The 12,757-nt window shown below is 44.4% G+C and overlaps 1 protein-coding gene across 1 annotated transcript in view; it reads left to right on the top strand.

Moving 5' to 3' along the window:
- DNAAF8 (dynein axonemal assembly factor 8) overlaps positions 1 to 12,757 on the top strand; it is a 1,006,155-nt gene that overhangs the window by 836,676 nt on the left and 156,722 nt on the right. Inside the window, exon 28 of the mRNA XM_086939618.1 lies at positions 10,792 to 11,006. Coding sequence (XP_086795744.1) covers positions 10,792 to 11,006 — 215 coding nt within the window. The remainder of the gene's footprint in view (positions 1 to 10,791; positions 11,007 to 12,757) is intronic.

Genomic DNA, 12,757 nt, shown 5'->3' with positions numbered 1-12,757 from the left:
GTCCAGCTGAGAGACTGCCACCTCAGTCAAAGAAGAAAACACTCTTCCGATACAGCCGGGCTGTCCCGAAGCCAAGGGCAGCCCGATGAACTTCACACAGCCCCTGCACTGCGAGGGCCCGCGGACACATAAAAAGGCAACTCTGACAGTAGGTCACTGCCCCCTAATAAAGTAGTCATGGCCGGCAGGGACTGTGAAACAGCCAGAACTATGAGACGGCCCTGAGCATGTGGAGCATCTGTGGGCCGATGGGATTAGCTCAACTATTGGCATTGTAAATGACAAAGCTATTAATTACGTTAGTTAAAAAAAAAACACATAAATAAAAAATTTGTCATTTACCATACCAATAGCTCCAACTTTCCTAAGGCGAGACCTATTGCATTGCAAATGCTTGTTTAAGAGTGCTGCTATAACCAGGTTAGTTGCTGTCAAGAGGTGTTTATAACCAGTTTAGTTGTTGTCAGGAGGTGTTTATAACCAGTTTAGTTGTCAAGAGGTGTTTATAACCAGTTTAGTTGTTGTCAAGAACCAGTTTAGTTGTTGTCAAGAGGTGTTTATAACCAGTCTAGTTGTTATCAAGAACCAGTTTAGTTGTTGTCAAGAGGTGTTAATAACCATTTTCGTTGTTAAGAGGTGCTTATAATCAGTTTAGTTGTTGTCTATAACCAGTTTAGTTGTTGTCAAGAGGTGTTTATAACTAGTTTAGTTGTTGTCAAGAGGTGTTTACAATCATTTTAGTTGTTGTCAAGAGGTGTTTATAACCAGTTTAGTTGTTGTCAGGAGGTGTTTACAGTCAGTTTAGTTGTTGTCAAGAGGTGTTTACAATCAGTTTTGTTGTTGTCAAGAAGTGTTTATAATCAGTTTAGCTGTTGTCAAGAGGTGTTTATAACCAGTTTCGTTGTTGTCAAGAGGTGTTTATAACCAGTTTCGTTGTTGTCAAGAGGTGTTTATAACCAGTTTCGTTGGTGTTTACAGTCAGTTTAGTTGTTGTCAAGAGGTGTTTATAATCTGTTTAGTTGTTGTCAAGAGGTGTTTATAACCAGTTTAGTTGTTGTTAAGAACCAGTTTAGTTGTTGTCAAGAGTTGTTTATAACCAGTTTAGTTGTTGTCAAGAGGTGTTTACAATCAGTTTAGTTGTTGTCAGGAGGTGTTTATTACCAGTTTAGTTGTTGTCAAATGGTGTTTAGAATCAGTTTAGTTGTTGTCAATAGGTGTTTATAACCAGTTTCGTTGTTGTCAAGAGGTGTTTATAACCAGCTTCTTTGTTGTCAATAACCAGTTTTGTTGTTGTCAGGAGGTGTTTATAACCAGTTTAGTTGTTGTCAAGATGTGTTTATAACCAGTTTAGTTGTTGTCAAGAACCAGTTTAGTTGTTGTCAAGAGGTGTTTATAACCAGTTTAGTTGTTTTCTATAACCAGTTTAGTTGGTATCACGAGGTGTTTATAACTAGTTTAGTTGTCAAGAACCAGTTTAGTTGTTGTCAAGAGGTGTTTATTACCAGTTTAGTTGTTGTCAAGAACCAGTCTAGTGGTTATCAAGAACCAGTTTAGTTGTTGTCAAGAGGTGTTAATAACCAGTTTTGTTGTTAAGAGGTGCTTATAACCAGTTGAGTTGTTGTCTATAACCAGTTTAGTTGTTGTCAAGATGTGTTTATAACCAGTTTAGTTGTTGTCAAGAGTTGTTTACAATCATTTTTGTTGTTGTCAAGAGGTGTTTATAACCAGTTTAGTTGTTGTCAGGAGGTGTTTACAGTCAGTTTAGTTGTTGTCAGGAGGTGTTTATAACCAGTTTAGTTGTTGTCAAGAGGTGTTTACAATCAGTTTTGTTGTTGTCAAGAAGTGTTTATAATCAGTTTAGTTGTTGTCAAGAGGTGTTTATAACCAGTTTTGTTGTTGTCAAGAGGTGTTTATAACCAGTTTCATTGTTGTCAAGAGGTGTTTATAACCAGTTTAGTTGGTGTTTACAGTCAATTTAGTTGTTGTCAAGAGGTGTTTATAACCAGTTTAGTTGTTTTCAAGAGGTGTTTATAATCTGTTTAGTTGTTGTCAAGAGGTGTTTATAACCAGTTTAGTTGTTGTTAAGAACCAGTTTAGTTGTTGTCAAGAGCTGTTTATAACCAGTTTAGTTGTTGTTAAGAGGTGTTTACAATCAGTTTAATTGTTGTCAGGAGGTATTTATAACCAGTTTAGTTGTTGTCAACTGGTGTTTAGAATCAGCTTAGTTGTTGTCAAGAGGTGTTTATAACCAGTTTCGTTGTTGTCAAGAGGTGTTTATAACCAGTTCCGTTGTTGTCAAGAGGTGTTTATAACTAGTTTTATTGTTGTCAAGAGGTGTTTATAACCAGTTTAGTTGTTGTCAAGAGGTTTTATAATCTGTTTAGTTGTCCTCAAGAGGTGTTTATAACCAGTTTTTGTCAAGAGGTGTTTATAATCTGTTTAGTTGTTGTCAAGAGGTGTTTATAACCAGTGTAGTTGGTGTTTACAATCAGTTTAGTTGTTGTCAAGAGGTGTTTATAACCAGTTTAGTTGTTGTCAAGAGGTTTTCTAATCTGTTTAGTTGTCGTCAAGAGGTGTTTATAACCAGTTTTGTTGTCAAGATGTTTTTAATAAGGTTTACTCTTGTCTTATCAGATAGAGATCCCACTGAGGGTGTCCCAGCAGCACAACGGTAGACTGTGTGAGCAATGCAACACCTTCAGTTTCTTAATCCTGGCTGATACTCGCAGCCAGACTATCTGATCCTAGAACAAAATTGCCACATGTGAACCACCTTTTGTTCCGCTTCCCTCTCCTCTCCTCCCCATCACAACTATAACACTTTTTAGAGACACCTGGATTTAACTGTCCACACCTAAAGAGAGTCAGGGGTTGTATGACACCCTATCTGGGTAGTTAATATTATCTACAATAATATCACACCCATTCCGTCTCTCACCATCACATCATAAGGTACGTGTATAATTACTATTAACAGTTCGGATAGTGAGTTTAATAAATGGAGATAATGAGAGTAATTGTGTACTTCCCATGGAATGTAGTGGTTAGGCCGATAAAGAGGATTTGATGATATTGGCATGCACTATAGTGACCCACCACCGTGTCAGGTACCGTCTAAAGAGTATCTTGCACTGCACCTCCTTATACTGAATACAACTTGAGTTCCTAGCAGCTCTCCCCGTGCGCACCTCCTTATACTGAATTCAACTTGAGTTCCTAGCAGCTCTTCCCGTGCGCACCTCCTTATACTGAATTCAACTTGAGGTCCTAGCAGCTCTCCCCGTGCGCACCTCCTTATACTGAATACAACTTGAGCTCCTAGCAGCTCTCCCGTGCGCACCTCCTTATACTGAATACAACTTGAGGTCCTAGCAGCTCTCCCCGTGCGCACCTCCTTATACTGAATACAACTTGAGGTCCTAGCAGCTCTTCCCGTGCGCACCTCCTTATACTGAATACAACTTGAGCTCCTAGCAGCTCTCCCCGTGCGCACCTCCTTATACTGAATACAACTTGAGGTCCTAGCAGCTCTTCCCGTGCGCTCCTCCTTATACTGAATACAACTTGAGTTCCTAGCAGCTCTCCCCGTGCGCACCTCCTTATACTGAATTCAACTTGAGGTCCTAGCAGCTCTCCCCGTGCGCACCTCCTTATACTGAATACAACTTGAGGTCCTAGCAGCTCTCCCCGTGCGCACCTCCTTATACTGAATACAACTTGAGCTCCTAGCAGCTCTCCCCTTGCTCACCTCCTTATACTGAATACAACTTGAGCTCCTAGCAGCTCCCCCTGTGCATTCTCGACGTGGGTATCACATTTCTCGTGCTAAATCTTTTTTTCATTATCTTATGAATGAAAGCTTCTCATTTCACTGCCTCCCCCAACCATCAAGGATAAGAAGCCGCTAAAGTGCTTTTCTCTTCAGTATTTCTTTTCTTATTCAGTAATTCATTCAAACAATAAAGTGCTTCCACAGATGACACTTCAAATAGCACTCAATGGATAAAAAAGCATGAATACACTTCAATACGAAAAGCATAGATTGCGTTCTAGTTTTTTCAGAGGCCTTCTTCTCTCTCGTTGCTACCCTCTTTCGTTTTTTTATTCAATGCCCAATGACACAGCAGGCTATAGGAAAGCATGTGACATTCAGTCACCACAAAATGATTTTGTCAGATCCTAAAGGGTTCTGTTTCAGTATTTGCAAACAGCTCCCTGATCTGCAAGCGTACCATTTACACAATGCTCCATCCTCTCTTGTCAAAATAATGTCATCATTTTTGAAAATAGGGGTTTGAGGTGAAATGGGTTAGAGGCCCCTTTTCCTAAAGAACCTGTCCCAGATCTCCAGTGTGAGTTCTGATATTGGTCACCATCCATGTCCCATCTCCTTAGCCACATGGCACATATCTGTGGCATTTGTGCCTCGAAGCTACAAGACCTTGGCTGAGGGGGGTCAATGTCTCACTCATGTATATATATATATATATATATATATATATACAGATGCAGATTGCTTCGAAGGACCTAATCTGGTCTGGATGTGCCAAGCAACACGTCCAAAAGTGATGCAGCAAGTGCAACCATGCCACGATACATTATGTTCCCCATAGGTAAATGTTCTCGTTGTCTTCGTAATTCAGGTAGTTTAGATCTCGAGATCAACACTGGGCCCACCTTGTTTAGGTAAATGAGAGTTGGAACTATGTTGAGTTTAACACTGGTTATTTTACCCAACCTCGAGAATGCCCCATAGGTTGTCAATAGCAGTGGTCTGTTTCAATTACTCTGAAGGTCATTGGGTAATACTGGCCATAGCCATAATAATATGTCAGGGTAATATGGACTTCCTCGTAATTGATGTACTGGACTGACCTTTTATTAAGGAGTCTCTCCGTAGGCAGCTTATTTTGATTATATTTAAGGATCTATTTAAGAACATCAGTTTGCTCTAATTCATTTTCAACTACTGGAATACCTCACCTACAAGCAAGACCTGTCAGAGAACCTTTTTCGTTCACTGGTATTATTACTAGGCTGCGGTTTGCAAACAGCTTTGCTTTGGGAGTGTTGCAAGCCTGTTTTAAGGTTTAGTCAACCAAGGGGATCTGTGCTTGATCTTCAGATCCTTCTGTTTGCCGCTAAACAGCTCCTAACAGCCTGCTTTACTTTGCTGATTCCTGCCCCAAGAAAGTAGTGTTCCTTCACCGACACCTCCAAAGCTTCCCAGATCCCATCTTTTCCAATCGCCCACTCTTATTTATCTCAGAAATGTCTTGTTACTCTTGTACCAGGGATACAATAACTAAACCCTTCAGCAGTTCTCCACATACTTGGATGTTTTCCCTGGGGTGTCATTTGCAGTCTAGTTCTTCTGGTACTGATCAGAGAGGAAGATATGCCTCATCACCATCACAGATTGGAGAAGGAGTGGGAGAGAAGCCTGACAAGGTCTATTCAATTTGCAAATAAAACTAATGGGTATAAGTGCTGACTGAGTCACCCTCCCCAGAGTCTGATACGGAATACGAAATACACAGTTCATTTAATCAGTGCTTGATGAAAGCATGTCATCCTGTCTACTAATGATATGACATTTGTGACGTTTTGGCAGCCATTTTCTGTCTAGCTGGATGTTGCAGTCATGTATTGTTTTGCTAAGTTTTTCCAGGGCAGCACATTCCGATCATATCACACATGGAATTTAGAGCACAAATGGGCCTGGGTCCACGGTGAAGCTCTATTAGAACATTATGTACCAGGCAGCACTAGTTGTATATCAGTTCATATAACACACGACAACATCATACCACTACATAGAATCTACTCTTTTGAAATTACCATTTCTTAGAGAACCCCTAAACTGAATAAACTGAGTACAAGAGGAAGTGTGATAACCTCGAACCTAATCTCTAAATTGTAACCTTACTTTAAGCCTAACTCAGTGCCTAAAATTGACATTAACTCTAGTAGTAAGCCCAGTCCTACATTTTAGCCTCACTCAAGGCGTAACCCTAAATCTACGGCTGCGCAGACCCACACCTTAGACAAAATGCAAACCATAACCCTTGCTGTAAAACCAGTGGTTAAGTTGTAACAATGCCAAGGCCCAAGGAATTTTACAGGAAGCCACTGAAGATTTCACCACCAACTGCCCCTGCCAGTGCTTCCAAATGTCATCACATTCCTACCAAGGTGACCATTAGGACTATTCCAGGTCACATCCAGTTGTCCTACATGTACTGGTATTGCATATATCGGTGTATTGAATTGAAAAATGCCTGGTCATGTTCTGTATTCAAAAACAGGGAAATGAGGGGGCGTGGCCAACCGCCCTACAAGATGGCTGCTTAGTAGAGCAGCTCGTCCCAGCCATCGGCTCAGTCCCTTAAATATCTGGCACAATTTCCATGCCCAGTGGCGAACAGACCTCAGATCTGCAACCTGTATGCCACAGAAAAACCATTGCATCGAATATTTTTAATTTGTGATACTGTGCCTGTGCGATAAAGTAAGGCCTCGACCTCACGTACGAGACTGACCGCGGCTATGTCTGCCGGCAAGGGGGTGAGGTTCGTCTGCGGAGCTCGCTGGCTCTCATCAGAGATGCCCTGAGGGGGAGAAGTCTATGACCCCTCCTGGGCCCTGCACCAGATAAAATAGGTGTGATGGAGCACCAGGGAGACATGCGAGGGATGCAGCGCGACTGACTACAGCCCCGGGTGACATGCTCCTGAGGGCTGTAGCGCAGTAGCATTGGAGGGGAGATGAGCTGTGAGGGCCTGGTGACAAGCGACATGGAGATGTTCTTCAGGCTGACTCACAGCGGAGTGCAAGAAAGAGCCTCTACATCGGGAGAGTCCCTGTGGTAGGTGCAGCGGGCTCTGGAGAGGGACGAAACCTTGTGTGATGGGCCGTGAAGAATGCAGACCCCAAGCAGTGTGAGCCTTATTACTGCCCACGGACAGTGTGCCCAAAAGGGGGGAGTAATTGCCAGAACAGTATAATAGGTGGAGGAGGCCCAATACATATTCAAGATATGGGGCTCCTCACTGGGCCACTGAAAGATGGTCTTCCTTGCCCCTCCGCGTCCTAAATGTGCAGTGGTGAGGCGTTTGACTGTCCTTGATATCCTGCAGGGCACCTGTTGTGAAGGTAGGAGTGACGCGGAGTTTGGACCCTCAGACCCACATTGAAGCCTCTAGGCCTAGCCTAACCTTTGGGAGCCACTCAAATCGAGCCACCTAAGCAACTAACTGAAAGACCTTGGAGTCACTGTGGGTAACTACCTCCTGCTTTAATCCACTTCCCTAAACCGTGTGACATTGAAACAGCACCAAAGCAGTCACAAAAGGTCAGGGTTTCTCACTGACAGTGGGGCATACAAAGGACAAAATGGCCCGTCAAGAGATGCTTGAGCAGGAAATCCATGAGTTGGGATCCAGCCTCACTGACACAGATCAAGTCGACTTACATCACAACTTTTGCTCCCCAGCGCTCACTATCACGGCGGAAGAGTCTTGTGAACTGTTGATGATGTTCAGCTCACAGGTCTTTCAGGCAATCTGTGACTGGAACTCTGGCAAAGTAGTGGGCCTTACTGCCCTACACATTGAGCTGGATCGCTCCCTTCCTCATGCGAATATTTATAGAAAGTCGCAAAACGAGCTCTCTGCCCAGAGATCAAATTTTGACCAGTATAGTGGTGAGACATAAAGAAAGCAAACCTCCTCAGGACTGCACCTCGTATAGGCCTCTCTCATTGTTAAACGTGGAGGTTAAAAGTTTAGCAAAACTATTGGCTTCCCAGCTGGTTTGGGTAGTCAAGACATTTAGCCATCCGTATCAATCTGGATTTATGCTGGGGCTAAGTACCTCTCTCAATCTTCTTTGACTACATGATATCCTAGGTTGTGTCGCTGAGATACGTGAAGATGCCCAAGTGTTCATGCTTGATGCATGTATGGCCTTCGATACGATTGAATGCCCATTCATGTCCAAAATCCAGGCCAGGCTGGGCTTCAGCCCGCAATTCATAGCATGGCTATGGCTCCTCTATGCTGAGCCCTTGGCAATGATCTTGGAGCCATTGGCAGCCTGGATTAGGTGTGACCCCTGAAAATAGGACTGAGGGGGCAGAGGATTGGGAAGGCAAGATCACCCTCTATGCAGATGGCACTCTACTTTACGTTTCAGATCTTGTCTTCACACTTGAGAGAATCCTGCTCATACTCACCTTGTTCCGTCTGTATTCTGGCTATACCATCAACTGGAATAAATCCATGATTTATCTCCTTCACACATGTGCACTACGCCTCCCCAGGGACTGTGCGGCTTGCATTATAGAAGAGGGTTTTTGCAACCTAGGGATCTATGGCACTACAGACCCAGACGTCTTCTATAACCGCAACCCGAAGCCTCCACTTGTGCCCCTGAGAAGGGATGTCCAATATAGGAGAGCCCTGCCCCTGTCGCTTCACGGGAAAACCACCCTATTTAAAATGATGGCATTAACCCGCTTTCTCTATGCCCCTCAGATCTCCCACTACCCAGTCCTGGCATCCTATTTCCAAGAGACTGAAAGCATAACCCATATACTACTCTGGGATAGGGGCCCTGCACCAATAGCCACCCAAAAACTGTTGAGAACTGGTACGACGGTGGCATAGCCCTGCCTGACATACAAAAATACTATTGGGCAGCGCAACTCATTGCCATTAATCACTGGGTCGATCTTCCTGAAGAGAAGCCAGCCTATTGAATGGACCTGCAGGCTATGCAACCTGGGGGCTACCTCGGGGCTATTTTAGGGGGTGCGCGCACCACAACCTTCCTGGGACACATTGCAGTCGAACTCATCCTCTGGATCAAAACACTGAATGTTTTGGTCTGGCGTGCTAGGATTACGCAGGCAACACCCCTGTGGGACACTGCACAACTAGGCACATTGGGGTCACAACGTGGCTTTGACAAATGGGACCTAATTGGCCCATCCAGAGTGGGAGACCTGTGGACACAGGGAGGGGTGATCCAGTTTGGAGAACTTCAAAGCGAGTAACAATTGTCAGCCTATGAAACTTACCACTATCTGCAAGAATGCCACGCATTGCAGAAGGAGTTGCCTGGGGAGCTGCTCCCTGAATCGTCGCCACTTGAGGACTGATTTGTTGACAGACCATATGCCCAAAAAGGCAATCTTCCTTACTTACAGTAAATTGATAATAATAACTCAACTGATACCCAAGCTCGGCAGCGGGAACAATGGGAGTGAGACCTCGAGGGCCTGGAGGATGATGTGGGACCAAAGGCTTTGCCATCCCCCGTGAGGTGGCCATAAGATCCAGGTTCCGACTAGTGCAATCAAAAATTCTGCATAGATGCTACTATGCATGTACTACTATGGTGAAGACAGGCAGAACAATGACTTCATTGTATCATAGGAATTGTGGCCCGGTAGGAACGTTTTTCTAAAAGTTAGGAGCTGCCCAACCAGTCAGCAGTACTGGGAGTCAGTGGATATGCCTTATTGTTGTTTGTGAGAGTGCAATGGGGGCCTCAGCAAAGTGTTGTCTCTTGAATGTCTGGGATGTGATTAACCTTCCCCAAACGGGCCAGATGTAGATGACATTGGGGTTGATGATAGCGAAGCGCAATATTGCATAGGCATTGAAGGCCAAATGGGCACCGCAACTGGATGATTAGAAGTAAGACATGGACTGGTGCATGCTAGCAGAGAGACTGGTCGAGGAGGGCCGGAGCCAAAATTTGGGGGCAATTGAATAATGATCGGGGTGGGCTATGTGCCCCTGTTGAGAGTACCCATTTTGATGCTGTATATCCGGAAGGCCCGGGCTCTGCTGCCGCCTTGAACTGTTTGGGGGTCGGTGGGGGAACTGGGGGATTCAATGGGCTGAGGAGAGTTCGAATTTGTATGGCAGTGTTGTGATGCTACAATGTATTGTTTTTTGTGTCTTTGTTTACTTGTTGGCTTTATCTGCAATAAAAGGATATTAAAAAAAACAATGAGACAGGATCAGCAAGTGTTGGGCTGTCACAAGCAAGTGTTAAGCATTAAGTGCTGGTGCCTAGCATTTGCAAACACCGGCACAAATTTAGCAATGACTACAATTAGCACTATCCCTTTCCCTATCTGTAAACCTAAAGCTAAGTAAAGACTCTAAGCTAACCACAAAACCTCCCAAAATACCCTAACAGTAACCGCTACTCCAAACCTAACAATACCATTTACTCCAACTCTTACATTTGCACTCACCTCATTTGAAGTAGTGGCATTCTCAGGAGTGGTGATTTTGTTGTAGTGGTATATACAGATAGTGCATTCTTAGTTTCGGGAGCACACCAGCACCTCTCTCTGCGCTTCCTCTCAAATCTGCTCATATTTCAAAGTTGTAATCATTGTTATTAATTCTGTAGTGAGTGACTTCACCAAAGCTTTTCCCTTGTATATGCCCTTCTTTCACGGATGAGTCCAATTAACCCCATGCCTCCTGTCAGAAAATTAGTTGTCAAAAAAAATTTGCGCTTTTGAGGTATTATTCAATGGCATTGGAATCCCAGATTCACACTGCGGCCACATGGGAAAACCTTTGTACACTGTCTTCCCCATGTGTGGTGTTAGCAGTAAATTCACTGGAAGACTTTGCAAAGTTATTTTGATGCGAGTAGTGAAGGATCATCACGTTCTTTGTATGGAAAAGTTGAGTACAATGTATTAAAAGTCTTTTGACCTCACTTAGATCACCCTTTTCTTCTAACCCTGTGTTTCTCCAGGCCTGCCAGCCCACAGCGCCCTCTGCCAGACCATCTGCCTGGTGCTCCCCGAGGGTCTCCTGCAAGGCAGTGGACACCCTTCCTACATCCCACTGCTGGAGCATTTGGTCAGCCGGGATTTTGTGCTGACTGGGGCACGGCTCACCAGACTGGACCAGCCCCAGGCCCACCTTATCGCCGAGCTGTTGAGCCCTGTTGATTCCTTTTCAGCCACGGTAAGGTTCCTAGTTCGAGGTGTATTTCTAAATGTATTAAATTAATTACATTTAGGAAATAGTACTCGATGCACAGATCTGCCCAAAACTGGTTTGATGTCTGTGCTTTGCAAAATGGCATGAGAACTGGCTGGGGTAATGCTTAGACAAAGCCGATGAGGCTGACATGTTGGTGCTTTTCCGTATAGAGAACCTTCTGTAACCACCTGTTTTAAGCATGGATTTTCATAAATAGAAATGTGCTTTGGTACCTGGAGCGAGCACTTTATTGCGAAGAAAATAGACAGCTTAAAAATATAAGTGGTATGCAGGTCTTTCCTGGATTTGAATTTACCATGGATTGAGACAGAAATGCGATACATCCAATCAGTTCCAATATTTCTTCATTTATCGCCTTGTTTTTCAGTTCCCATGTTGGTCACTAAAGAAGGGTCACCTTAATGTTATCAATATCCAAAAACTCAAGTGGTTAGTATACAAGTGTAAAACGTAGGTTTTAAAGCTCTGTGCATACATAATCGAACTCTAAACTCAGTGCGTCTCATGAAGTTGCAGAAGGAACAGACCATGGCAGATTTCTTGGATTACATGGACTATAAATAATGTATATTTAGATTCATTGTATGTGAATGTTTCTCATGTTGATACCCTGTGTTCGACACCCCATGATCTATGGCATCCTTGGTGCTTATGGCACCCTTCTCACCCCCAGCATCGCCCCTGCAACGCCTCACACATCCACACCTCCCCGCCAAATGTGTCCCCCACCTCTCAGGCCAACTCTCGCACTCAGCTATGCCCCAAGCTGACATCAATCCCAGCTCTTAATCGCAACAACCGCCCTCGCCGCACCCACAACTCTTCTTCTGACCTCGACACACTCACCCTTCTCCGCTCCTATGAACCAGCCCCCCAAACTCACACAAGCACCCCACACCGCAACATTCCCACGATACACCCAAATCCCCTTAGACCACCCACATTAAACAGCAGAGCCTCCATCCCCAATAACCTTAGAGAAGTCCCTCTCTCGCGAGAACAATCTAACACCCTCTACACACCCCGCCTCAAATGCGCGCTTCTCAACTGCAGATCGGCGACGAAACACTCAGCAGCCATTGCTGAACTCCTCTTATCGCAGGGCCTTGACCTAATCATCTTGACTGAAACGTGGCTAACTGAATCCTCGACACCCATAATGGACATTCTGGTTCCTCCCAACTTCCACATTATCAGGCTCGACAGAACAGGCCAAATAGGTGGCGGAATCGCATGCATATACAAGAACAACCTCTCTGTTCAGAAAGTCAATTCCACATCCCTGCCATCCCCAACATCCTGTGAATACATCTGCCTCGACATTATTAGTGAGGGCAAACCGATATGCACTCTGCACAGCATATACCACCCACCCAGGGACAACCTCACCTTCTCCCAACAAATCATGGATATGATCTCAACCAATTCCGGTCGCCAGCTCACCCAAATATACCTTGGTGACTTCAACCTCCGCTGGAATGACAGCAACGACGCAGTGGTAAACAGTCTTAAAAATTTCCTCGATGCCCTGAACCTCACCCAAATATGCAACAGTCCGACCCATGAGAAAGGCTCCACCATCGACCTGATCATCTCCAAGGAGCAGTCTATCCAACTTGAATCCATCCAACCTTGTGACTGGTCGGATCATCACATTATCACATTCTTTATCAACGAAAAAGTCAAAGTCAACCCTGTGCAGCTCTCCAAGC

Source organism: Lissotriton vulgaris, chromosome 10 (assembly GCF_964263255.1).
Source record: "Lissotriton vulgaris chromosome 10, aLisVul1.2, whole genome shotgun sequence".
Classification (NCBI taxonomy): domain Eukaryota; kingdom Metazoa; phylum Chordata; class Amphibia; order Caudata; family Salamandridae; genus Lissotriton; species Lissotriton vulgaris.
This window is presented reverse-complemented; position numbering and strand designations above follow the sequence as displayed.